Raw genomic sequence first — 27422 nt, 5'->3', positions numbered from 1 at the left:
AGGTTTGCAGTTCATCTAGACTTTTAGCTGTAAAACACACATCCTTTTCTCTTCAAAGCTAGATTTGTGTTTATAATCTGAGACCAAGCAAATTTAAGGTTCAGGTCTTGTACCATACTGATTTGGAGTAGGGATTTGAAGTCATGTCCCTCAGTATTATGCCCTGCAGTGTTATGAAATGCACAAAGAACTCAGAATGGCTTGAAGAAAGCAAAATAATCAGTATACTGATTATCAGCAAAAAAATTCAGTAAACTGATGATTGACAATAAGCAATTACCTAATGAACAGAAGCCCAAATTTTCCAAAACTTTTGAAGTCACTGCTGGTAGGAGGCTATAAACTGAGAACCAAAGTCACTAACATCCTTGTCATGCACTGTATGTTTTGATTGGCTGTGCAAAAAGAATTACCAGCATGCAAGAAATTCTTCCTGCCTCATGTGCAGTTGAACTTAAATGCAGTGTGGCTTAAGAGGTGTAACATGCAGTCTGTATTTACTTTGCAGTGTTTATTTTCATGTCATTCTAAACTGGTAACATTTGCTGCTGTTGAAATCCTGTAACACTATTTTTACAGAGCGATGTCTATCTGGGAAAACAGCCTACAGATTACTACAATGTGCAGTATACTAGGAGGTTGGTTTGGAGCATTTCCTATTCCTCTTGATTGGGATCGGCCCTGGCAGGTTAGTATCTGCATCATTATTATAAATTAAAAAAAGAATTGTTTTCCAGATGTACAAGCTACTCAAAATTGCTCTGAAACAGATATATTAGATTTACTTGTAAGTTGTTTCTACAGGGTAGTGCCAGACATTTAAAATGTCATTGGAAGCACCTTTGCTTACAGTATAAGGATGTAAAATGCATTTTTTTACCTTCCTTTTTAAGATTCTTTGTTGTAGTTTTGTGAGCGTGTGCTGCATGCAAATTTTATCACAAAATAAAGCTGTAAGAATTTTGCTATGAATAACCTAAACAAGGAGCAAGAGAAATGTGAAATGATAAAGATTGCTCCAGGTTTGTCTACCTTCAGTCTGGTATCCTTTCTTTTCTTATAAGCAGAGAAGAAATGATGCTCTCTCCCAGTGTTTTAGTTCTGTACAAGCACTTAGCAGAATGCATTTAAAATAGATTTGAATTGACTTGTGGAAATGGTGTGGCCAAAGAACTATACTACAGTCTTGACTTCTGATTTCAAAGAGAGGCAAGGACTGTCTTTGTATTCGCGCAATAAAAGAATGCTGGCACTGCAGATTCTGTCTTTATATGAATTCAAATGTCTGTGTAATTTTCTTTATTTTGTTTGTCATGGAGAAATGATTATATAACAGTGAAAAACTGCATTTGCTATAAAATGATGATACCGATATCAATTTACCTACTGAGGATCTTTAGAGCATTTTCTTTCCTCCAGTTACTAAACTCAAAGCTCTCAGTTGCACAGTATCCACCAGGCCTGTTTGTAAGCAGACAGTTTCAAAGGTTTATTTCAAAAATCACACAACAGACAACATGCTTTTCTTTCTGATACTACGGAGACATGGTGGCTTAGAGCTGCCATAGAAATTTGTCCTCCTGAAGTAGCTAGCAGCCTTATGCCATCAGCCTTCCTTTACACCAATGTAATGAGGCATTAAAATTTCTATTTCAAAAATAATAGTAGAGGAGTAGGGTAATACCTTACATACAAAATGAAGTTTTCCTCTCTAAAATGGCTTGGATTTATTTTTTGCAAGATACCTACGTGAGACTGATGGTAAAGTATGTGTCAGCAACTAGTTAATTGTTGGCTGACCTTCCCTGATACTGCCTAAAAGACAAGGGGTTCATTGAAATGCAATGCTATGTCCTTTTGTAGTGAGAGACAAGCAATTCTTCTCTTGCTCAGTTATATTTAAGTGGCATGTCACATCTAGCAGGTTTTATTTTACTCTTACACATGCATCCAAGATTTGTCACAGTGTCTTCACTCACTGGCATTTGTGCACTGAATCAATCTATGTAAGTGTTGATAAAAACTTGCATTTATGTAAGCATATAATGGCATATTGTCCATTTCCCTGCTCTGTTGACATTTGTCAGAAAGAAGTTCTGAATACTGTCTCTTCTTTCTTCAGTGTAATTCACAACAGTTACTCTAAGAGTTGCATTTCCTAGTATGGAACACGATCTTGGGTGAAAATTGTGTGTATGAGCGTAGCAATTGGACAGATCAGTATGATGGGAAAATCGGCATGGAAGGTGCTGTAAGGGAAGAAGATTGCTTACCTGTATGAGAAGATTCCAGGTTCAGAGGGGAAAGCTCCACCAAGAAGGGATCTCCAGGAAGAGATCCTTCCCCAGTGGCAGTCAGCCCTTAAATGAGGTCTAAGAGAGGTGCAGCCAGGCTCCACCCCGTCCAAACACACAGCTGAATTGCCTTCACCTGTGCTCCCAGGGGTGACCTGGTCCTTTCCCCAGCTGCTCGATCAGTGGTTCAGGCCGTGACTCAACAGTTCCCTTACAATGAGTTATCATTCTGAACAATGCTTTCGGAAATTTAGAACTGGAGTTAAGCCCACATGCATGAGTTTTGGATGATACTTAGTAGCCTAATCATAATATTGAGTGCTATCCAGTGCATCAGAAACTCACATGGGACTGATGGCAGAGCACCTAGAGGAAACACATCACCTTTCAGAGCAGTAGCTGCAGAGGAGAGAGCATAGTAAGAATGGCACCGGACACCTCATGTTTAGACAAATGGATACCATCCACCCGTGTGACTATTCATCTCTTTTATGCTGGTGCAGATATATTGCATGCATGTGCACATGCACAAAATCTCAGATGACACTAAGTTGCATGTATAAAAACTTTCTTTTATGCACCAGTGATATAGGAAAAACTTAATAAAAGTCAATAGGCTCTGATTAAGACTGATAACTTCAAGTCCATTTCATTTTTTATCCCTCTATTCCCATTGTCTACCCACTCTAAGAGACACAAGTTTGCTAACGATCAGTTTTTTAGTTTTTTCTGTTTGAAAAGTCTTCAAAGTCATACAAGCTGAACACAACAGACTTACTAAAGTTAAGATCTGGAATCTGTAAATCTAAAAATATATTATCTGACTCCTCAGAGCAGCAAAGAATTGGCAGAAGCTTCAAATATTATAACTTGTCACTAGTTGTTTCTGGGGGCATGAATGCTCCCCACTCCTCCACCTTTTACCTTGTAGAATTTAAAATAATGGGATGGGGGAAGAAATCTTAATTTCCATTTTGAATCTGAACTGCTTGATCATTAGCTGAATCATCATCTGAGTAATTCAAGAGGTCAGATGAATAGAGAAGTTTGCTTATCAGTTCTGCAGGCTGCCATTTCAACAGTCTTTGAAAACTGTAATTTTAGGTGTTTTTTGTTTTGTTTTGTTTTTTAAGGATCTGCTTTGTAGGGAAAAGTGACAGAAGCTCATTTAAAAGCCTTTATATTTTATAGTTATATTGCAGCGAAGCATGAAAATGGTAAGAAGTCTTGAAGGCAGGAGTGGAACTCCTTTAAGGTAGCTTTTTAGAGATCATGTTCACAACTCTCAGAAGTTTGCAATTATCTGTTTATTTATTTTAATGGTTTTGGTTTTATTGTTTGTTGTTGTTTTTTTTAATACAGGTTTTCCTGAACATGATCTCTTAAGTGTTGCTAACTAAAGGGGACAGTAAAAGTGAGAGCTGGGGCTGTTCAGCCTGGAGAATAGAATGCACTGGGGAGACCTGATAGGGACTTTTCAGTATCTAAAGGGGGGCATTGTGAAGAAAGGGGACAAACTGTTCAGTAGATTCTGTTGTGATAGGACAAGGGAAAATGGTTTCAAACTAAAAAAGGGGAAGTTTAGACTGGACATAAGGAAGTTGTTTTTTTACAGTAAGGCTGGTGAGGCACTGGAACAGGCTGCCCAGCGAGATGGTAGAAGGTTGTATAATCAACGGATATACAGATGGTATAGTGTACAGTCAATGAATATACAGATGATATATCCAGGAGCTTGTCTGATGTAATTATTATATTGGAGTAAGAAAAGAAAGACACACCCTATCCTGGGCTCACAAAATAGACTCCAGTGGAGCAGATCTCCAGAGAGATCCTTCCCCACTGGCAGTCAGCTCTTAAATGGGTCTAGGAGAGTTGGAGCCAGGCTCCACCCATTCCTGCAGCACAGGTGAATTGCCTTCACCTGTGCTCACATGGCTGACTCACTGCTTGCCTCGAGTGATCAATCAGAGGTTCAGGCCGTGATTCAGCAGCCCCATACAAAGTTCCATCCTTGGAGACATAATAGAACAGGAGTAGTTTATAGTACCATTACCTATTTCTTTCCTTCTCAGAAAATCAAATTTCATTATCTTTCACTGGAATTAATTTTCACTTCAAAAAGATTAAGATTTCAGTGGAGTGAACTTAATAAAAAAATGAATAAAAATTCATCATCAGGAGTTGCAATCCATGTCCTAATGGCTAAAATCAAAATGCTGCTTCATACTTAGTTACTCATAAACCAACTAAAAACATACTGGTTCTTTACGCATACCTCTTGTGGCACATGAGAAAAACAAGATAAATACAGATATCTCAGAATCTCTTCACTTTATTTTCCATGTTCATACTGTGAAAAATATTGCATACAGGGGATATTCAGATTAGTGGCCCTACATTTAAATATAATTATGTAAAATGTGTCTTTTGGCATGTAACTGACAACTTTTATTCTAAGTAAATGAAACTCAACAGGAACGGAATATTATTCTGGAAATAAAATGACCACTGTCTGAATAATGTTTCAGAATGGAAATGAAAAACATGATAAGCGTTTCTGTTAGAAGTATATTGCATATTGCTGCAAGTCATTTGGTATCCTGATCCATTGTTCTTCATTATTCTGTTGATATTCATAAAGTAATTTTTTAACATAGAGGTTGGCCATGCCTGTTGTTTCTCTGCTACTTTTCAGTAAACTTTATTTTCTAACTGTGAAAAACAGTTGATCAGGGTAACCTACCAGGTGGTTCTTTCTGGTTATAGAAGAATTAAAATACTGCAGAATTAATCCAATCTCAGACAAAGGTACAGATGTAAGGACAGTTGTGCAGGAAGACAAGTCCCTACATTTGCATTTCTGTATTACAAAAGAAGCAACATACTTTTCATGACATAAAAAAGACAAGTAAAACTCGTAGAGAAAAAATGTCATATTGGTAGAATGAGTGTGTTTCAGTGTCTTGAGCTTACTGTCAAATTCCTAAGAAATTTTACAAATAATTTGTGGGGTTTAATTGTGATCACTTGACTATTCTAGATGATGATCGGAAGTTATCAAGAGTTATGCATCCATAACTAGTTGCCTCTGATGCACAGTGGTTGTGTAAGGATTGGGGTTAGTTAGAATAGTTTCAGCAAAGAAAAAGGAAATAACTCCTGCTGCAGTTGCTTAGTTGTGTCTTTCTTTCCAGATTGACTGTTTCAGGTTGATGGTAGAATATCCACGTGTGATTAGGATCCGAGCTTTGTGTGTCACCTGAGAAGTGGCACCTCAAAGCACAACACTGCTGAAACTGAGTGGGATAGTTTAGGTGGGACTAGACACAAAGTGACACATCCTTTCTTTGCACAGTCTGAGGTAACTGAGTTGCAGAACAAGATGGTATAATTAATGATTATTACTAGTATTCCAGACACCCTATATATCACTCACAAACTTTATTTAACTTATTTAGCAAAGAGTAAAGTTCTTAATTATTGCATATTTTGACACCGGATTTTTAAAACATCTTAAGCTCACTGTTTTCATGCCCACCCATTTTTCTCATAGCAGAAGTTTGATCTGTAGTTATTGATGATAAAATGTGACTTTGAATCTTGTCTACAATGTTTTTCTATCATATGTGAAAGTGACATTGAAGTATGAGTTCCTACTTCATACTGAATGTCTGTAACATAACAGGTTGTGCTGATATAACTTGAGTTGACCAACTTCCATGTAGTTTAGCCAATATGACTCTAAATGTTGGCCTAGATGCCTTTTGGACAGTTGCAACCTGAAAAAGAGTCAGTGTAGAACCCTTAGCACAATTTTTATGGTTACTTGAGTAAGCTGAACCAGAACTATAAACTTTGATGCTACATTGTTATTCTTAAGTAAGCTGAGAGAGTATCATTCTTGTATTTGCTTTAGCTTCTATTAACTACTGCAGAAATTTTGATGTAAAAGAAGTTGCTTCAGAAGAGTAGCAGGGATAACATCCACTGGGGTGGGGGAAGTGTTTGATTTTGGTTTTGGGGTGTTTTTTTGTTTTAAAGAGAGGTAGAAGCTTGTTCCACTTCAGTGGGGTTATCATTGTTTATTTACAGGTATGTTTTCTTAGTGTAAACCTTAATGGTGAAATCAAAGGCAGCCATGCTTGCTAGGTCTTTAGAACACAAATCCACAAAACCAACTTCTGGTTACAAATGCCAGCCTGAAAAAGTCTTCACACTTTCCTCTCCACAGCACGTGCTTGTCAACATACACATTCTGTACAATGTGGTAAGACACTTTTACTTAACATTCACACAACCAAAATGGGTTAAAAATATGTTTTGAAAATTTTGAGACAGTGCAGACTAAACAATCTGTAATTTAAGGCATGTTAGAAACAGAGGGAAAATCATTGTGCTCATTTATTCGGTTCTTAAGTGAAATAAAAATCTTACATAGCTTTCTAATTGACAGCCAGAAACAGATCTTTGGAAATAATAACAATACAAAAAAATCCTAGTGTAGGCATATGAAAAAAGCACTTATCTGTAGGATGGGACCAGTCTGTTTATTTATTTAAATAATAGATGCAGTAGATTACCCCACTCTGTACCAGCAGTCACCTGCTTACTTTATGATACCCTTAAAACCTTTATCAGAGTTTTACTGCTCTGCTTTGTAAGAATCTGGCCTTTATGTCATTATCAGTGTTGAGATGCTTCCTATTGCATGGGATGCATATTGCGGACTCACAGTAGAGAACAAAATTGTCATGCAGCCAGAAATCTGCTTTAACTAGCTATATGCATAGTATAGCAGAGCAAGGATCATCTTGCTGTGATCCTGCAACATGCTCCTCTTTCCATGCAATATGTTAAGTATTCTCAAGTCGGCTCATAGGTGTTCTATAGAGCATTTAGGAAACTAGCTCATTTATTTCCTGAAAGGTTGGCAATTCCTGTTCTCATTCTTAGAATAAGTTCTTAAATATACTAGAAACCTTGCAGTTCTGCAGTACCTATTTAGCTAGCCTAAAGAAATTCCTGTTAAGTCCTATCAGCACTGCCAAATGAAAAGAACAAGGCTAGAAGAAAATTGAAATAGGAGAAGTCAGGATTGCTTTCTGTTAACCACTGGCTTCTGCTCTATCCCTTAAAATTCAATTTCTGTGCCTGTTAAGCAGGCAGGTGGGATCTGTTGTTGCCAAGCCGCTGTTCAGACTCTTAGCAATCACATACACATTGTTAGATCTGGCCTGTTTCCACACACGTTTGGTACATAAACTGACTGTTTTTGTATTGGGCTGTGAGGATGGTAGCTGATGCTTCCCAGCTGCTGGGATACACAAGGTATTTCACAACAGTTTCCCGAAGAATGTTCTGTCCTGCCTTCTACATTCCCCATATTAATCTCTGCAGATCAACTTCCTCTCCTCTCCCTCAAAAAACTGCAGTTATGTAATGTTGCCTAACATCTTATTTTCCTGCTGCTGACCCACCTACTCCACCCCAAGCATGACGTCAGTGGTGGAGTAGGTTATGTCAGCTTCCTCATAGCAGAAAGTAGGAAAAACTGAACTGAGCAGTTTTCAGAAAGTGAAAGGAATACATTACAAGTTGAGTACTTCTTACAAGTGGGATGGAGGGAATCTCTTACAATTGGTAGGTGTCTATCAGCTGCCTAGATTTTTATCACTTGGTACTGAGTCAGGAACACCAAACCAAGTTTAAGAGAAAATATGCAAGACAGGGCAAAAGTAGATTGATCAAGGAAGTCAATTTCATTTAAAAAGGTTCAGCAGAAAGCGACTGAACCTCAGAAAAACAAGGCCAGCACCTGATGAAAAAGAAAGCAGTTCACTTTCTTTGGTGGACGCAATGCAGTACATTTATTACAGACTGTAAAGCATACACAAGGGCTGTTATTTCAGTGCAGCTGATGAGCTTAAGAACCACATATTAATATTTCTTTGATTTGTTTCTTTAAATACACCATTGGGTGCATCTGGCTATATGGCACTGGTCAAGAATAAAAGGTGCAGAGCTTGTACCGTTACTTGTTTATTGTTTTGCCCTGCCTTGAGAGGTGACATAGGGACAGCTGCTCTCTTATGTCCAGGCTTGTAGCTCCTGTGCTTAGGGAGTTTTCAGAAGGCCAAAATGCCTTCACAACCGTTTTGAGCCATTTCACCAGCATAAGACACATGGGCCTATAACAGTAATAAGGCACCTGGTAACATTCTTTTTTTCTATAGTACCCTTCTTTTCTATGCCACTAGAAGGATGGTGTTTCTTTTTCTATCCCATTCACAGTCAGTGAGATGGAGTGTTATACGGTTTCTCCCTTTTGCCCCTTACGTTTGATATCTGCCATGAGTGAGGGATGGATTTCAGAGGTCATGTGTTAAGTAAGACAGCCTGAAAGCCTGTGAGGTAACACTGATTTTTTAAAAAATCAAAACAAAAACTGAATGTTTTGGAGGGCAGACAGAGGCAGCATGAATATTAAGTTATATAATTCAGGAAAACTATTGAAAAACTGTGCTCCAAGTTGTGATTCAGTCAGGAAAAAGAAGCTACAGCAATCAACAGAGATCATTTTAATCATTTCAACAATTGCTCGCTATACATACAATACCAAAAAATACAGAGTGAATGGGTCATCAGAGATATTGACCTTACTGGTTAAGGGAACATGAAAAGTCAGTCTGACATCTATTCATACTTCTGAAAAGCAATTTGGCTACAATAGATTCACCTAATGTAGGTAAAATTTAATGAAGGATCATTGATCACTCACAGAGAATTTGATGCAAAAGAAAACCACTGAGTTATGAAGCTTGTCGTTAGTTTTGTTAGAATGGTATATTTCACTTCACCAGTGGATAAGAAAGTTTGACTGCTGTTTCCATTGAATGTTACTGAGTAACTGGGGTCTCAGGGACTTTTTTGCTTTTGTCCTTTAGACATTTCAAATAGCCTGCAAAATGTTAGAAATAACTTGATTACATTTCTTTTAAAAGTTGAAAAGATCTACCTGAAGCATAAGTTTAGCCAAGGCCACAAAGTCATGTGAGTTTTAAATATACATAATATCCTACTGTGCCAAAGCATCTCAAGGCTTTTTATAAAAGATCTACAATGCCACTGTTAACTGAATTGAAACAAGCAAGTCTTTGGTTTGAGAGGCAACAGCCAAAACATTCTAGCAATGAAACCAAATAGCAGAGATAGAACATTTGGAAATGGAAGAATGAAACAAGGTCAATAAAGAGTACCTAAGGCACCTTGTTTATAGTCATCTTTGCTACACTCCTTAAGACCTCCAAATAATATATAAAACTGCAAATGCTAAGGAATGTGAAGATGAAACAGCAGAGAACAAAAATAAGTTACTCTTATTCCTAGTTAAAATTCCCATGATTAAAGGACATGAATGAATCTATTTCTCCCTGCGATAATGGAGTAAAGAAAAGAATCAGATCTAGGAAAATGAGAAACCAGTACCATTAAAAGCAAGTTCATTTGATTCTCATGAATTGTCAGTCAAAATGAAGCAGAAAAAAGGCTGGACACTGAGATGTGGATATTTTCTTTAATGTCTAGTGCATTTCTCAGTCTCAAGTACTATAGAAGGGGAATATCCCCCTTAATTTAAAAAACAAAGAATAGGACAGTGCAGTCTGTACTAGATTAAGGACTGTACAGCAGGATGTGCAAAATTGTCCCTGCAATATACAATGGAGAATTTTGAAGAGAGGTGGGAATTCAGTTTATTCTACAATATTTTTAATCACTAACTTAATTGGGAACTTCATCAAATGCAACATGCAGTTGACGTTAAAATATGCTACATCTGAGTACAGAATGGTTAAAGTTTTGTTTTGGCCCATCCTCCCTGAAAATCAATACCAATTTGACAGCGGTGATGGGAAGAATTTCATTACTTCTTTGCCTCAATACTAGATGCTTTGTGTGAGTCAGCTGTATTGAGTCAGTTCCCTGTTCTTATGTTAGGAAATAGAGCCTATAATGAAAGCTCTCTTGGAGTCTTCAACATACTGGCTTATTATATTTTTCCTGAACTGGGTGCAAGATGTTCAGTCAGTTTCCAGACTTAAGTTTTCTTCCTTCTTCTAGCCAGAGGGGAATTCATCCCTCTGCCTACATTTCAAGCCTAAAAAAAAACAACCCTATATTCATCTCAGTTTCTGGCCTTATTGTATTATTAGGTTATTTAGACACACCTCTGAAAGTTTCAGAATACCATGAAAGATTGGAAGGAAAAATGGAAAAAGGCAGACTTAGAATAGAATAGTTTCAGTTGGAAGGGACCTACAAAGATCTTCAAGTCTAACTGTCACAAAAAATAAAATCTGTAGGTTTCAAGGTGTGTGCAGCAGGACACTAAGTTAGCTGAACACTTCGGGGGATATAAATGCTAGTAAGTTTTTCACGTAGTTTTGGGAACATCAAACTAAGATCTGCAACAGCCAGAAGCCCGGTTACATTTTAATACATATTAATATAAAAAATAACAAAACTGTATCACGGCATTTAGTGTTCATGAAGATGCACGTATGATTGTTATACTTGTGGCATTTTTAGGAAAGCACATCAAGCTTTAAAGTAGAATAAGACTCCACTGTCTTTCAGTACCTAGATTACACTGAGAATTTGTGCTCACAAAGTACAAAAAACACAAACAATTTTTCTCATTGTCTGCTTTTCCCTTGCATTCTCCCCTCAGGTATGGCCCATTTCATGTTCCCTCGGAGCTACCTTTGGCTATATGGCTGGTCTGATTATTGCACCTCTGTGGATACACTGGAACCGGAAGCAGCTTACATACAAAAGCAGATAACTGGCGCAAAGAGAGACAAGGTATTTCTTTGTGCAGATTCCATACAGACTGTGCAAAAGTTTCTTTTTTGTTGTTGTTGGGGTTTTTTTTTGTTTTTTTTTTTTCCCTCTAGATATATATGTATATGTGTAGTCAAAGCAGACGACTATCCAAATTCATTTAGAGTATTACAGGCCAAGCACCTCCACTCAGTAGCATCATACAGATGCTGTTTCAACATGGTGCAGTTTTTGCTTCCTCTAGACTATGTAACCCTGAGAGACTGTACCTTCCAGTCTGAATAAAATATTTGTAACAGATGTGGTGGCTTCTTATTACAGAGTTCATCGATTTTGATTGTATTCCTCTGGATTTCACTGGTTGTAGAAGGCAGAATCATGATTTTAGCTTTCAAACAAGTTTGCTGTGTACTTAATGCGTTGTATTTAAATTCAGTAGAATTTCACAGTAAGCCTGGCCATTGTCAAATGTATCTCACGTGATCAAACAGCAGTTTATGCATCTTGAACCTATTCTCTTCTTCACCGTGTGTTTCTTTGGAGTTAGAATGGCTATAATAGCTTCATCAAAAACAGTCTTCAGTCCTTTCTGTGTTAAAGCTGAACACTCCACATAGCAGTAGGCTCCTATCTGTCAAGAAAATAAGTTAATTCAATAGCAATATATTGCAGCTGTTCAGAACTGTGCACTTCAGCGATTTGTTTCTATAGTGAAAACCACAGAGTTTGGCTGCGATCTTGAAAATTTATCTGAATGTGCTTCCCCCTGTAGAAGAACAGAAGATTTGTATTCTGGCCAAAGATAAGGCACTGCTTTAATTTGGTTTGTCTTATAAAGGAAGCATATTAAATAAACTCTTTGGACAGGCAGTGAGGTCCTTCAGGCATTTGCAGTAACTAAACAGCAAAAAATAACGTGACCAATTTATGTTTCAAAAGGAAGTCACAATAGAAACAGTCACAGTATCCACACAGGGTGTTAAAATGGTAGTACAGCATTCAGAAATAATTTCCTACAGATGGTTCCAGCACCTTGCTTCAGCATGGGGATTTGACAAGATGACCTCCAGGGTTCCTTTCTAACCTCAACCATTCTGTGATTTTAACTATCTCTTATTAATGCTTACATAATTTTTATCGAGTTTCTATTCAGAAAGTTAGGACAATTACTAATAAGGAATTACTATTCCATCTGCTCCTTAGCTACCAGTTATGAGGTTTCCTATGTCAACTGGTAAAAGAAGTGGGCAAAGCTGTAGAGGAAAAAAAAGTCAATTTCTTGTTTCTTTGCTTTGTCATTTCATTTAGGAGTTTCTAATTTACCTCTTTTGCTAATTTCTGTCCTTGTTCCACAGATAAAGGCTTCTCTTTCATATCATTCAATCTTGCCAGAGTTTTCGGGTCATCACGAAGATCAATCTAGCAAGAAAGATTGCAGACATGTTGGAATAGCTTTTTTTCTAAACAAAAGTCAGCTGGTTATATAAATAGCCTCTTTTTAAAGCATTAAAAAAAAAGGAATCATGTCACTGTTCAGATCCTGAATCCTTACTGATCCAGAAGCTCTGGAAATTAAGCTGTGAACTGCTTTCAGTCCAGAAACTCAAAACATTTACTTCCTAACTCAGCTCTTCAATTAAAATATTAGAATGTATATCTAGCAGATACTGGCAGCACAACTAACTCAAACATAATAGAAACAAGTGGATCACTTCAAGATGCAGGAGGGAATTTTGTCTCACTTCTCCGCTTGTTTCTTAGCTTCCATAAGTAATAGACATGACTGATAGTTGCAGACCAATGCATTTATTTTAACAAAACAGAAGTTACTTATCAGAGAACAACACAGATCTTAAGTTTTCTGCCAACTGTTGGGGTAGTTCTGCAAATCCAGAAGGAGGTGCTGCTCAGATTCAGCTGGACTTGAACTTTGAGCCCAAAGAAAGGGCATTAACAGTCAACTGATTTATATAAACTAAAACAGAAACAGATACCTGTGTTCCTACTAGTAAAAAAGGAACATTAGGTGCATATTCCTTCAACTCCGGTACCCATTCTTCCTTCACGTTTTGAAATGAAGCAGGGTTTACCACTGAGAAGCAGATAAGGAAGACATCGGTCATAGGATAAGATAAAGGTCTCAGACGATCATAGTCTTCCTGAGAAAGAAAAATTCCGTTATCTTCAGTGCTAAGTTGTTGCTTGTATTTAATTAATTTTATATTCAGGAACTGTATTTGTATTTCAGGAAGTATGTTGAGGCAAACTTTCTCAATGTTTACAACGTTCCTGGTTAGTTAGTATGGAACAAAACCTTGATATAAGAGTAATTATATGTGAATATAAACAGAAATACAATCTTTATGTTAGTACTGACAGAAACTTACCTCTGTAATAGAATATACAGAAGAGTATCTTTATAAAATGTTTTGATTTAAAGGAAAAAAAAATTCTGTTCCAAACGTGCTTTCAGATCAAAAGTTAGTATTTGTTTGACCAAAGAGCACAAGATGTGACTGCTATAAAGTCATCTAGGTTATACAAAGCTAGGCTAGATTAAGGTTATTTAATACACTTAACTTAAATGTTCCCTTTAGATCATATGTAGAAGTGATATTTAAGTTCCTCCTTAAAGTTTTCTTTCAGCCAAAGAAATCTTACTGTCCTGTTGCTAATGATCAGGACAGGGTAAGAATCAGTAGGGAGCTCCTTTGTCCAGACTCTGCTTTCTGTAAACAAGCTCAGCAAATACCAGCAAGAAACAGAAATTAAAGATTAAGAACCCTCTCAGAGAAACATTAGTGTCCTTTTGGGGACATGTGTCTGAAAAGATTATTGTTTGGGTCATTTAGAGCCATGGCATTTAAAGCCACCAGTCCTATTGCCAATGCATACAGGAACAGAGGTACTTAAGAACATTATCCCTACTGTAAAACAGACATAATCCCTCTAGCAAGAGGAAGAAAGAAGATTTTGCCATATATTTTAATTGAAGCCAGGAGGGAAGATGCGCCAGCTTATTTCTGCCAGGATTCTTTTGGTCTGTAGCAGGAACCAGTGTCCTACTATTCCTGCCTTAGTTTTTTGTTTTTTAGCATAGATAACTAAGACTGATCCCTATCATTGCCAAGACAAGTGAAAAATGTCTGTTTTGTACCTTCTCCTCCACAATAAACACCAGTGCGTGGTTAATCTGTAGGCTGTAGCAGCTTCCCTCTTCTGCACATAAGCTCCCCAACTTAATTAAATCTCACAGATATTGGAATAATTTGTTCATTAAATATAAACAGAAATGTAATTCAACTCCATGTTTGAAACAGACCAGAAAATTCAATTTTCATTTCCTTGGCAGCTGTCACATTACCAGATTATTAACCTATAGTTACACCCTCAAAAAAGTGCTTCATTGATTAACTGTTAAGTTTTTAAGATTGCATCTCTAGAATTTCAGAAATCGCGTGAGAACTTCCTCAGAACAGTTTCTGCTAGACCTCTCTGTTCATCTGAATGTCAACAGCTGTGGGAAGAAGACTGCTATCTTCATCATGAAACGGAGAAAAGATGTGGCAGCAAGCAAACGCTGGAAGAGATTCTGCACTAGTGAGGAGGCAACCATTGGCCAGGCTCTTCTGTGTTCAAGTGCCATTTTGGTTGCACAGACTTTAATGCCAGCCCTAGTTACTCTATAGTTTTGTCAATAAGCCAGAGTAAACCGAGCTGCAAACATGCACACACAATTTCACAACCTATAGCTGAAACTACTATGAAACATTTGTCAAGCCATTTGAAGGTCTGCTCTTTCTCTGCTAGCATCAGGGTCCTATCTTGTTGCACAAGAAAGACGTAGTAAGCAAGTCTTTTCAGCCACTGTGGCTATTCATCAATAGAAGGCAGAAATAACTTTTTTAAAACAAACAAACAAAAAAATTACAACAGCAACATGATTTTGGTATTGTTGTTTTTAAGTGTACGCTTTATGTTTCCCTTCTATTACTGAATGTAGTTAGAGCCTGCTCAGAGTTACCACACTGTTTTTAAGGGTGGAGATCAAAATCCTAAAAGAAGGTTCCTAACTGCAAATTAGACTGGTCCCTGGAGTTCAGAAATCTGCATGCAAGAACACTCGTGTGGATCCATCAGTGACTCTCTAAATCAGCTCTACTAAATCATACGCAAGATATTCTTGATTTATTTTTTTTTACAAAAATAAATCTAGTTTATAGTCGTAATTTCTACCACTGAAGAGTTGCCTTTTACTAAACTCTTAAGTTTTATGAAAGTCTCACACCCGAGTTACAATAATTAAGAGTACTACATGCATTAAATATTGGAATGGAGAAAACTGTCACCAGAAATTACTGCGGGTCCACTGACACTAAAATATGTACGAGTTAATTCATTTCAAATTACAGACAGTCCTTTTATTCATGGCAAATACTCATTTGCTCATCCTAAAGACAAGTTACATTTGTCTGATTTACTTCCAACCTGTCTAGTTTTTCTATTTTAAGTCCCGCAGGATACAAATCTTTGTATGTTCAGCCACATTTTGGTACGGCATCTTTCTTCCTCAGCATCTCTCAGCAGTCATCCAGGAGTGAGCGATTTCACTGCTCTTTAAGGAGTGTGCAGTGCTGATCTTCTTCCCTCTGCCTTCATCTATTTATATACCTTTTGATTTATACCCTGCTCCATCTGGGCAAGCTGTGGGTCCATCCCATTTAAGATGTTAAACAAGTACAGTGTGATTAGATACTTTATGTACCACAGCCAAAGATGTACGTGGTATTCACTATAGAGATTTCACTGCATTGATGCTGATGTAAATTGACAGAAAATTTGGCTATACCCACCAATCCCATTGCTTGAAACAAGTCACTGCTGCCAGGCTGTCCTTTAAATCTCACCTGTGCTATGAAAATAACGTTCATATTGATACCAATAATGGCCCACCACCACTTGTTTTAGTAAGACACATAGTTAGACTGGTCCTGGGTCCTCCTCAGAGAGAGCTAGCTTAAACATTATGAGCATTGTGTAAGCTGCCTGTGTATAAAGGCTCCTTCTGCTCCCCAACAACCCCCTCTGAAATAATAAAACCAAATCTGAAAACTTTCTCTGATGTATCAGGTCTAAATAACTGCTTGCACTCAGTCAAAGAATCTGAAATACCATATGAATTTAGACTATTATTTAGAATATCAAAGAAGCCTGGAAAAAAATCTGATTGCTTCAATTATAGTTTATTTCCAGAATCTAGTGTAAGGGAAATAAATGTGATTTATTCTAAAATTAAATGCAATGGCAAAATCTAATTATACAAGTCAGTCAACATAAATTCCAATTTGAGTGCACGTACACACCATGCTGTACAGCAATTAAACTTCCAGTCTAAATGGGGGAGGCAGTGTTTGTATGTTTAGGCCTTACAATATTTAAAGAATTTAAGTGGAATATTTATGAGTATAAATAAGATGGATAAGAAGGCCACTAAGAATTAGAATGTACAGTAAAGTCTTAACTCCAGATACACAGTCTAGTCCAGTCCATACTCTGGACTACAAAATTTTTCACTGTTTCCCAAAATAGGTACATATAAATAAGAGAAGACATGCTGAAAATGTAGGAACTGTAATAAATTGGATGTGTGTTGGCTAAATTAACACAGTACGGTGCTGTGATCTTCAATGGACACCATCTGGAAGATACTACACTGCAACAGGAGCATTCATCTTTTACCTAGCATCTCTGCAGTAAGCAAGGACAGCTGCCAATGAAGAGACATAGGAAAGAAGATGAGATGGAGGAACCAGTGATTCATCTTGGCTTCTCAACTATAAACTGGGAAGGACTGTTTTTTTGGTTTTGTTTTGCTTTTGGAGGGAGTTTTTTTAAGAAGGGAGAAAGGAAATTCATGCTTATAAATTTTCATTTCCCTCTAGTTTTGGTATTTTACAGGCAAATCTAGCATTATCTGTATCCTTAAAATCTTTCCTTTAGGTCTCTTTTTCCATCTGCTATAGTACCTAACAATCTCCCTGTCTCAGGTTTTCTGCTGCCTTGGCTGGCATAGCGAATCACTGATTTTCACTGTGTTTTGGATGTCTAGATGGATATGTTTTAATCTACAATCCAAAACTTGGCTACTCCTTTTCCTCACCTTTAGATACTTAAAAACAGAGGTCTCAAAGAACTCCTTGGATGAAGAATGGTCTTGATATTCTGCAACAGTATATTATTCTTCATTTCAGAGTTTTGCTCAGAGTAAAAGAACCCTGTGCTGTATTTCAAGTTGCCTAATTCCATGGATATCAGCTGGAAGACATAGTTAAAAACACACAAACTGCATTCCTAACTCTGCTGCTGACATAATTTGTTGCCCTGAGCAAGTTATTATCCTCTCTCTGCTTGCATCTTCCCATCTGTTAGGGTGCCCCATAGGGGTTTGCTAGCTTAATAATGCATTAGTCTTTGCAAAGCTTTCCAAAAGCTTTTGGTGTACACAGCTTACAGTGCAGTGGGTTATTTAAAAAACAAAACAAAACAAAAACAAAAAAAAACAGCTAAGACAAACTGCATACTCAATTTCTAGACGACTTTCTTGACCCACAGAGGCATAATTTCCTTTTATTTATTAGAAAATTGAAGTCAGAGGAGTGGACATAGCTGAGATCCCACAGTATCCTTTGTAGCTTCCCTGTTTTATGGTATCAATGGCCAAACAAGAGCAGTGGGGACAGAGGTCCTTACCCTCCTCACCACAATGTGAGGCCACTGGCTTCCCTCTCCTCTAGAATGGAATTAGGTTCTCTCTGTTCCATTTGGAAACATGAAGGATAATTAGGGGAGCCTTCTTTGCAGCAAGTACCTCCCCACACCTTGACCAAAATGTCTAGTGAAGTTCACACCGCTAAGATCTGCCGTTACAGGTACTGAAGAAGACACGAACCTAGATCTGTTTGTTTTCCTTGCAGATATCTCCATACTTACAAACAAAAAGATAAGCCTGTTTTATATTCTGAGGAGATAGAAAGTAGATAGAAGGGAACAAAATATGGCTCACACCACGCTGGAATTAAAACTGGAACTTGACAACTCTAGGTTTGTGCTCTCTGCATTGGCAACCATCTGTTGCTTTCACAGCTTACAACAGCAATCATAAGAGGAGGTTCTCACTCCCAACCATCTGTTTTTAGACGAGAAGCCAAAAATAGATCTCGGGCGGAGTTGCTAGAGGAATCCAGCTTTCATGTAGTGCAGGGTAATGACAACTGCTGCTCACAGGCTCTCAGTGAGGCACACACAGATCACTGGAGGTAGTAAGTCAACCCCAGCTGTATGTTCAAGTTGTAACCTGTTATGTAGTAGGACAGATGAAAGTTTTCTTTCCGTAGAAATTGCCATACTTCAAGTTTACCATCTTTGGGGTGCATTTAATTACTATCCTTCAACACTGCATCATTTAGTTTTCCTCCCTGAAATTCCCATTTCAGAAGGCCCCCTGCAATATTTTGAAAAATGTAACAAGAACCATAATAACTGCTGCAAAAAGTACACACCTCAGGGACTTGCTGTTACAGCAGTGGGCAAGTCCTGCTGTCTCCCCCCAGACTATTCTGAGTTAAAAGATGATCTGCAGCTTTGCCATACGCACCAGGCAGAGCCTCAGCAAACAACAGCCTCCCGAGAAGCACACCAGGAAGCAGATTTGTGCTGAGGGGCTGAATCACGCTGTGGTTTCTGATTCTGCTAGAAGCCTGGGTGGGGGAGGAGAGAGTGAAGCGTGCTGTACTGCCCCATACAAAGCACCTCTCTGCTTTAAAAACCTGAGCTCTTTCAGTGTGGGCTGCATGTACCCTGTAACACTTTGCAGGGGCACAGGGCGAAGTGTCCCCGGCACGGTGCCCATGACGCAGCATCACCGCAAAGCAACTGCCTGCCCAGCTCTGCGATCAAAGCCTGTCACGTGCATTGCTGTGTTCGATTTCTCTGGTGCCTACATCTGTAGCTCCTGGCTTCTGAACATGCACAACAAAGTCAGCTGATTGTTCCCTGGCTGCAGGGAAAAAAGTACACGACAGCCCCTCTATCTCTTTGCTGGTTTCTGGGGTTCCAAGTGAGCGCTGATGAAGAAGACGGAGTTGTCCTGCCGTGGCTTCTAACACAGGTTTCCCAGAGAATGCAGAAAGTGGCTGATTTAGGTCCAGCATCTATTTTTTATTTATAGAAAAGGCTACAAGAATACAGGCTAAGTGCTCTCCCATTGTATTCTAAAAATGAAGTAAGCTAATCTAAATCCATCTCTGAATTCCTGTGAGGAGGACTGTTCAAAGGAGGTATGAATTATACATAGAAAAAGACTAGGGTTTGTGAATCATGATTTCTCTTCTGACAGAACTTCCCTTCTGGCATATCTGAGAACTGTGCTGCTGCTTACATGTCTGAAAAGCTTTTCTGCATATAGAGCAATAAGCAGCTAAAAGATGAAGCCTATTAAGATGGATTTTAGAGCATAAAGACAAGAAGGACAGAATATGCCCTTTATTATACATAAAATTGCTTTTAAGCGATCAAAATTGATCCCAGTCTTAAAGTGCGATTAAATACTGTCCAAATCCTACATCTTGGCACGAGGTGATGCTCACTATTTCCCTAGACAGTCTCAACAGAGCACTTCTCTCCATTAACACAGTAACTTCCCAGTTTCTCTTTGATTTTCTTAAAGAAGTCATCCCCAGATTTTCTCTCTAAGACGTATTATTTAGCATCTTTCAGAATGGAACATGGATACCACAAACTGCATGCATATTTTCACTTGAACACACCTTTACCAGTTGGTCACACCTTACGGATCTCCAAGAAGGCAGTGCAGTGACTGCCTAAGAAGCCCTTTCACTCGTTATCCACGGGAAATCACCGGGCTGTGGTGAGCTGTTGTGCTGGTTTCCTCCTCACTTACAGTGACCTTACTAACAACACTCTTCCCTCTCCAGATTTTCACTTTTTCCACAAAAGGAAGTCATCCCATTTTGGTGATTGCAGCCATGAACAATTCACCGCAATTCACTCCAACACTACCTCCCAACTGCAAATCAGACCAACCAGGGCAATAAAGCAGGGAGCCCTAGAGATGATCTTTCAGCATACAAGGCTACGTCTAATTTAGAGTGCAAGCCGCTTGAGGCACATTCAGTCTGTGTTTTATTCACCTAATGCAATCAGCTCACCTGGGATGCTGTCAGATGTTTCTTTGCTCTGAAGAATCATTCTGCAACCTGCATCTTGATACACACACCAGCAAGTGCTGACCATTGGAAAGAAGTACTGAGCACATGCCACCAAATGGATGCAGCAGTGATTAAAAAAGATGAGGATGGCAGCCCCTAATGCTTGGAGGTTAAAATAAGAACTGGAGCTCTGTCCCAAAGCATCCATTTCTGTAATACTGTTTTGTATAATTCATAGTAAAACCGCAGGATTTGGAATCAGTGTGTTTTATATTATCTCTTAAAGCCCAGGCTCCCATAGACTGCTGATTACATAAACGAAAAATCTCATCTTTCTCACTTTTAAATGAAAGGTAAATTTCTACTCATCCATAAATGCAGAGAAAACTTGAACTCGCAAAACCCAAAGGCTTCAAGGAAAACCACTTCCAGCAAAGGGCAAAGGAAGTCTCAAGCCATTTTCATTTCCAGTGTTTTCAGGTGCTCCGTACCAGCATGTGAGGATAGGATTGGCCGACTCAGCATTTTGAATGCAACTATTTTTTACGTCCCTTTAGTCTACGTGTTCTCAATAAAGGAATTGGAACAAAACACACTGAAATCAGCAGTGAATGCCTGCTGACACGAAGCTGTGGCTCAGACCCTAACTTACACTGTATGTCCCTTTGCACCAAGGATTCTGACTAGACAAAGGAGGTCTTTGCTGTGGAATCTGTTCTCTGCTCTAAATTATACTTAAATTGTTTGAAGGCATAGTTTAGAGGCTGACTTAGGAGTCATACTACAAGAGAAAAACAGGGCATTTCTGAGATTCTTCATATTTGCCAAAATACGAAAAACTTTGCAAATGAAATGTTTCAATCAAGAAATGTGACTGCAGAGCTTCCAAAAAATTCCCATCGTCTTGCACAGCAAAGCCTGTTGTCAGAAAGCCCCACCAGCTCAGGCCGCTCACCCAGCTGTCCCCTTCCATCACTCCTGCTGCCTACAGGACAGTTGCAGATTATATGACAATTTGCTGAGCGCAGGTGCACACCGTCTTAAAGTGAAGTCAGGAAGCAAGAGGATAGGCCATAATATCATGCTAGAACAGCGATAATTATTGCACTCGGGGTTTCTTTTGTAGATTGTGGTGTTTGGATAGCATGGAAACATGCCGCTGTACCTCAAAGAAAGTGAGAAAAATTCAGAGAGAACCTCCTCACAAACTAAAGCATATCTATGACTCCTAACCCAGAAAAAGAGATGTTTTTACTTGACAACACAATCTGTGTTTAGCAATAGTTTCTCTATGCCGGGAGACTTCATAAAAACATGCTTTTAACATACTATAAATTGATGTTTTGGAGAACTTCTCATGCTTGGTTTCCTTTGGGTTCCTTACTTTGGCCTGCCGTTAACTCACTGTTCATACGACCATGACATTACAGGTCTTCATTCTCAAAGACAACCTTTAATTTAATTTCAAGTTAACTCAGTCCCAATTTTCAGAAATGCAGCAGGCCTCTGAACATTCTGAAAATTAAACATTGGGTTTGCCACAGCAAATGCTTTTGGAAACTCTGAGCAACATTCCTAATCCTATGACTCTTCGCCTGCTGATAACAGCACTTCCCTGTCTTTCTAGGGAAGACGTGAGGCTTGCAAAGTATGACTCACAGTTAACAATGAGGTGTTTGGATGTAAAGTTTGCACTGGAATTATTAATATTGGAAGATCATTTGGCCATTCTAAAGGTAACAGTCTATTACCTTTCAAAGGAAAGTCTGTCATTGCTGAAGTATCTGCTGCTGACCTCCCATCACAGCAACCATCAGCCCACACGTACTACCTCCTTAAAATCTTAAACTTCAGAGAAAGGATCTGGGCATATTTCTATTTTAAATTACCTACACACATCCAGTTGTTGCTGCAGAGCCATTAAACCTGCGTGGCTCTCTGCATCCTCAGGCACAGCGGCTTCAGCTGAGCTATTCATAGGGCTGCAGCCAGCCGGGCTGCAGTGAGCTCACAGCCTGCCGGCAGCAGCTGCAGCCTGCCTGTGACAGCGCAAAGGGAGCGAGGGAAAATGCACGTGGGAGGAGGGAGGTGCAGGGACAGAATAGGGATGGCTCACATTTAATTTTTAGATTTGCCAACATCACGTCGGAGTTTTCAGCATTTGTAACTCAGCAATGAAGGCTCACGGGGGTTGCTTTGTGGAAGCGTGCTTGCCTTCTCTGGGTTTGCATTTGGCACTCTGGCTGTGTGGAACGTGCAGATCAGAAGGAATAATGCAGTCTAAGGAAGGAAATTCCTATACCACAGACTACCCCAACAGTCAGCAGCTGCATCTCCTCTCAGGATGCTAAAGCAGTACCTGCGAAACTGAGGCTACCTTCCAGAGCCAAGGCAAACAGTCGGCCAGGATTACACAGATGACTGCTATTTCTTGTTTTATTTATAGCAGCCACTGCAAATTGTGTGTCCATCCACTTTAAATGCCCTGCCTCCATCCCTCTCTTTCCCACAGCCTCATTCACAGTTAGGATTGTTTTTACATCTGGCCTTCAGGGAAGCACTGATCTTGGTAGTATTTGAGTTTGCTTTACACACTCCAGCTTGACCAATTGTAACATAAAATTGCTTTTGACTTCAGTTTTAACTCAGTTACAACACCAAAAAATATATATCACCGTGTCTGAATTAAGGTGGCTGCAGCTGCAACAAGAGCAGCCATCAGAGTTTGCAAGTTGAAAGAAGCCAGGCAGAGGCTGTTCTCATACTGTGCTTTGCATTTTTGCAGCTTCTGTTTTGGTCACAGCTGAGAAGCCACTGAGAATTTCACTCTGGCCTGCTCCTGCAACCTTCCTGCCTGCCCTCTTGTTCCTGACAGCCCTTCACAGCAAAGCACACAAGAGCAGCAAGGCTTCCACATGTTCATGCTCAGGACATGCTGGATGAAAGAGACCACACCACGAATGGAAACCCCACATCAAAGGAAAAGGAAAGGAGAATTAACCCTGGCTGACATGTTAAGTAGCAGCCTTCAGTGTGGAGCACAACCTCCAAGAGGTAAATGCTGCATATCCTCCCACTTCCTCTCATCATTTGGGATGTGGCAAAGGGGCACACAGCCCACCTCTCCGTAAATACTCCCAGAAATTGTTCTGAAAGTTTCAATATTATGAGAGTTACCGGTATTATGAAAGACCAAAACGATCATCACTGTTCTTAGTTCCAAAGCACTCTGCCAGGGTGAAGTCAGTAGGCTCCTGCTGGAGCCCCAGTTTCCTTCCAGGCATGTTTTGCCACATAACCCTGCTCCATAAAGAACATTACTGACATGCAGTTGCTCTCAGAGCAAGAGAAACAACTGTAAAGCCAAAGGCACCTAAGCATCACCATCAGGTGCACTTCATGTTCATAAGCTTTGTCATGTTTCTGCTCTCAGCTCTGGGCTATGCAAGTAGGCTCCACCATTCTCATCTGAGGGACAACAAGGAGGAGTAAGGGGACAAAGAAACTCAGACAAAGTGGAGGGCCGTGCACAGCAGTAAGGTCTAAAGGAGCTACAGCTCCACCTCCGAGAGGAATTGCCTGTGAAATGCACTCCCCAGAATGGCATGGCCACACCAGGACCAGGAGTCAGCCTCTGCAGCTGCAAAACCTAGTGGGTTCCAAGAACCTCCCTTCCCAGCTGCTGTACTGGCTGTTTTCTGCTGAACTGGGTATCTGCAGATGAAGTCTGCTTGGACACGCACATGGTGGGGAAAGTTTGTCTGTATATAGACCAAAACTTGTGAACTGTGTCATTTTTCCCTGCTATATATAACCTGGAAAAAATGGAACCTTAATAGATTTATTCTCAACCTACTTTAAACTCAAAAAGATGCAAGGCATTATGTGATTGGTGCAGTTACTGTGTGCGATTCTGCCTACATTGTGAAGCAGCTCACTAGAAAAGCAAACTAGATGTCATGAACTCAGCTCACAGCCCCCCACCAAACAGAAGTCTGTCACACATTGCTAAATACATAACCATACAAGCTAACAACACCCACAGATTGGTAAGTCAGTACTTCAGGCTGATGGGCCTGCTGCACACCGGCTAGAAATCAAAAGGTTTTGGCTCCTTGCTCTGCCACGGACTTCCTGCAGGGATATGGAGCAGGTCACAGCCCAAACCTCTGCACTCTCACCCCTCTTCCCCCAGAAGATGAGATCTAGACTCTGCCCAGGGCAGGGGCTGTATGCACTCAGAGGGCTGCGAGTAGCTCAGATGCCACAATAATCACATGCTGCCAAGCTTTGATAAAATGATACTATCAGGCTACTGTTTTGCAGTAAAACTATTTGGGGGTGACAGGACTAGAAATAACAACACTAATGTCTGCTGGCACAGAAATCCTAACTTCAAGCTGCAATGAATCCGAGCTGAACAGAAGTCTGTACAACCAGCAGGCATGTACCAGATGCAGCATGCTGCTTCCTCAACACAGAGAAGACACTAGCAACTCTTGTCTTTTCTGCTCTTAAACACATACAATTGTTAAACTTCATAGAAAGCTTTCTTTTACCCCATGGCTCTTTCAGAATGGCTCATCAGCAAACTCTGATGAAGGAACAAAAAGAACAAAATTGTCAGACTGGAGGCTCTACACAGGTTCCTGTAAGAACCTCCACAGTTGTTCTGGGTGCTGGAATGGGACTTCCATGGGCAGCCCCAGATGTCCACTGCTCCCCTCCAATAACCTGAACTGGGCTGAGGAAAATGATAAAGATTTTATGACTGCTGCAGGTCTGAGTTTTGCCAAAAGCGTATCTATTTGTGACAGCAGTCTCACTGAAACAACCTACAAGTCCAGACATACAGCACCTTTGCTTGCTGTTTGCTGCAAATCAGCCAGCTTACTACTAGTGTTAGAGGAAGCCAAAGGTTTCTCCGTGCAGCTACCCAGATGGACACCACAAAGCCACTTGAGGTAAGGTTGCACAGAGCTTACAACACACACTCCCGTTAATAGCAACAAGTCAGCATGGGCTGTTTGAGACAGCATCCACAAATAAGCTCTGCATACATATACGAGTGCAAGGTGCTTTTTCTTTTTTGTATTTTCCAGTGCTCATTATAGAAACCGGATGCATGTTAGCAGATGCTTTATTTGTCTCAGCACTAGACCCTCATACTGTAGCACACTTGAGCAGTATTTTAAAGACAGCTGGGTTGTGAAGCATTTACTACTAAAAAGCAAAACTATGGCAGAAATAGCAAGTGAACTCAGTTGTATCACTGGGACCAGTTTGTGTCAGCAAGATCTCAATGATGAAGTTAGTCTGTTGGTAGGAACCTCAACCTCCAGCTAGCGGCTTCCTGGAAGCAAAGCTGCTCCCTGGAATTCTCCCTGAATGGATTCTGTTGCTGCTTTCAGGCCTTAAATACTCAAGAGTGGCTGAGTACTGCTTCCCTTACAGCTACATGCACGCCTAGAGAGGCACGCTAATCTGAACAATTGTTCAGATAAGAGCAAGAATTACCGAGTTACAAAGCATGGCTTCACTGTGTGCCAGCGCAGAGAGATTATCTTCCTCGTTGTTCCTTACCACAGGGAAGCACGTCTGAGGTCATGTGAGACCCGAACACATGCTCATGCTGCAAGAAGTTTTAGTATAGGGAATATACAACTTTGCAAAAGATCACGCAGCATTTCTGTAGAAGCTCCACGTCTTCTTAGCACCTCCTGTCCCCCCCAGCCAGACCCTTTACAGGCTGTTTTGGTTCAGATATGCCCCCTCCAAAGTACTTTAACTCATAAGACTGTACTCAGCCGGCAGCTGCTGGCTGCAAGTTGGGATAACTGAGCAGGGATGTCAATAATGGAGTCCTGTGCTGTTCGCTACAGTAGAGATCCCTCTGAATATCCAGCATTAAATGCCTCAGTCACACGCTGACATAGCGTCTTCCAATGTGGGCTGTAATAACCTTCTCAAGAGAATCACTTGGACTGTCTAGTATAGCTTAAAAAAAAAAAGAAGAAAAAAAAGAAGAAGAAGAAGAAGAAGAAGAAAGGAAAGAAAAAAAGGCAGCAAAGCCAAAAACTCAAAGCTGAACAACTCCATGAGCCGCAAGTGCAGACACGGGTCCTGCAGCAGCCCACCGCCGGCCGTGCCGTGCCGTGCCGTGCCTCCCCGCTGCCGAGCCGGCTCCCAGCCAGCAGCCCCGCTCGGTCTGTCCCCGCTGCGGCAGCGGGCGATGCGAGGAGCCCCGCTGAGTAATGCCGCCGGGGCGCGCAGCCGCCAGAGCAACTTCGGCGCCGGACAGCGCCGGCTGCCAGGCGGCCGGGGTCTGGGGTCGCTCACTCACCTGCCCGGCGGTGTCGTAGAGCCCCAGCAGGTACTGCTTGCCCTCCACGGTGACGCTGACTGCGAGGAGGGAGAAACAAACCGGGTGAGGCCGCGGCGGGGCGAGCCCCGGCGGGGCAAGGTCGGGCGGGGGGGGAGCGAAGCCGAGCCGAACCGAGCCGCTCCGGGCCGCCGCCCCCCGCCCCGCTCACCTGCGTAGTGGTCGAAAACGGTGGGCACGTACTCCTCGGGGAAGGCGTCGTTGGCGTAGCTCATCAGCAGGCACGTCTTGCCCACGGCGCCGTCCCCCACCACCACGCACTTCAGCATGACCGCGGCGCTGCCATGGGCCATGGCCGGAGCCCGCCCTCATGGCCCCGCGGGCGCGCCCCGCCGCGCCGGGCCCCCCGGCATCGCTCCGCCGCCGCCGCTCAACGGGCGCCCCCGCCGGCCCCCGCCGGGCGCGGCCCCCCCGCCATCCGCCGCCGCGCTGGGCCCGGCGGGAGCCGCCTTCCCCCGGCCGCGGCCGCGCAGGGAAGTGCCCGCGGGAGGCGGGGAGGCGGCCCGCGCGTGGGCGAGGCGGCGGGCGGCCCGCGGGGCCGGGGAGCGGCCGCCCTCCCTCCTGCTCGCAGCCACCGGCGGCACCCGGCAGCGCACCGCTCTGCTTAGCCAGCCGGGCCCCCCTCGCCGCCGAGGAGCGGCCCCGGCCGGGCTACGGAGCGGGGGCGATCGGCGG

At 41.1% G+C, this 27422-nt stretch overlaps 2 protein-coding genes across 4 annotated transcripts in view; one reads left to right on the top strand and one right to left on the bottom strand.

Moving 5' to 3' along the window:
• The window catches only part of PIGF (phosphatidylinositol glycan anchor biosynthesis class F), an 18475-nt gene extending 7037 nt beyond the window's left edge, over window positions 1–11438 (top strand). Inside the window, exons 4-5 of the mRNA XM_003203891.5 lie at window positions 580–688; window positions 11026–11438. Of these exons, the coding sequence (XP_003203939.1) occupies window positions 580–688; window positions 11026–11139 (223 nt within the window). The 3' untranslated portion in view covers window positions 11140–11438. The remainder of the gene's footprint in view (window positions 1–579; window positions 689–11025) is intronic.
• RHOQ (ras homolog family member Q) lies at window positions 6365–27422 on the bottom strand. Of its 3 annotated transcripts, none has more exons than XM_085219386.1 (5): window positions 26899–27422; window positions 26709–26767; window positions 13133–13293; window positions 12462–12557; window positions 6365–11765 (listed from the first exon to the last, which is right to left on the bottom strand). In XM_085219386.1, the coding sequence occupies exons 1-5, from the start codon at window positions 27057–27059 to the stop codon at window positions 11733–11735; spliced, it is 510 nt and encodes a 169-aa protein (XP_085075512.1). In that variant the 5' UTR covers window positions 27060–27422; the 3' UTR covers window positions 6365–11732. The 3 variants fall into 3 exon arrangements, with proteins under 3 accessions (XP_085075512.1, XP_085075513.1, XP_085075511.1); XM_085219387.1 differs by having other exon boundaries at window positions 13133–13297; window positions 26899–27387; XM_085219385.1 differs by having other exon boundaries at window positions 6365–11769; window positions 13133–13297; window positions 26899–27353.

The sequence above is a fragment of the Meleagris gallopavo genome, chromosome 2 (assembly GCF_905368555.1).
Source record: "Meleagris gallopavo chromosome 2, MGAL_WU_HG_1.1, whole genome shotgun sequence".
Classification (NCBI taxonomy): domain Eukaryota; kingdom Metazoa; phylum Chordata; class Aves; order Galliformes; family Phasianidae; genus Meleagris; species Meleagris gallopavo.
Note: the sequence above shows the minus strand (reverse complement) of the source record. Positions and strands in the feature narration are given on the sequence as shown.

Excerpts from the sequence above, each read along its gene's own strand:
- RHOQ (XM_085219385.1), bottom strand. The coding sequence starts at position 27,040 with ATGGCCCATGGCAGCGCCGCGGTCATGCTGAAGTGCGTGGTGGTGGGG. Across the intron at positions 12,558-13,132 it reads TTTTACTAGTAGGAACACAG|ATTGATCTTCGTGATGACCC; the intron begins GTATCTGTTTCT and ends CTTTCTTGCTAG. Across the intron at positions 11,770-12,461 it reads GACAGAAATTAGCAAAAGAG|ATAGGAGCCTACTGCTATGT; the intron begins GTAAATTAGAAA and ends TTTTCTTGACAG.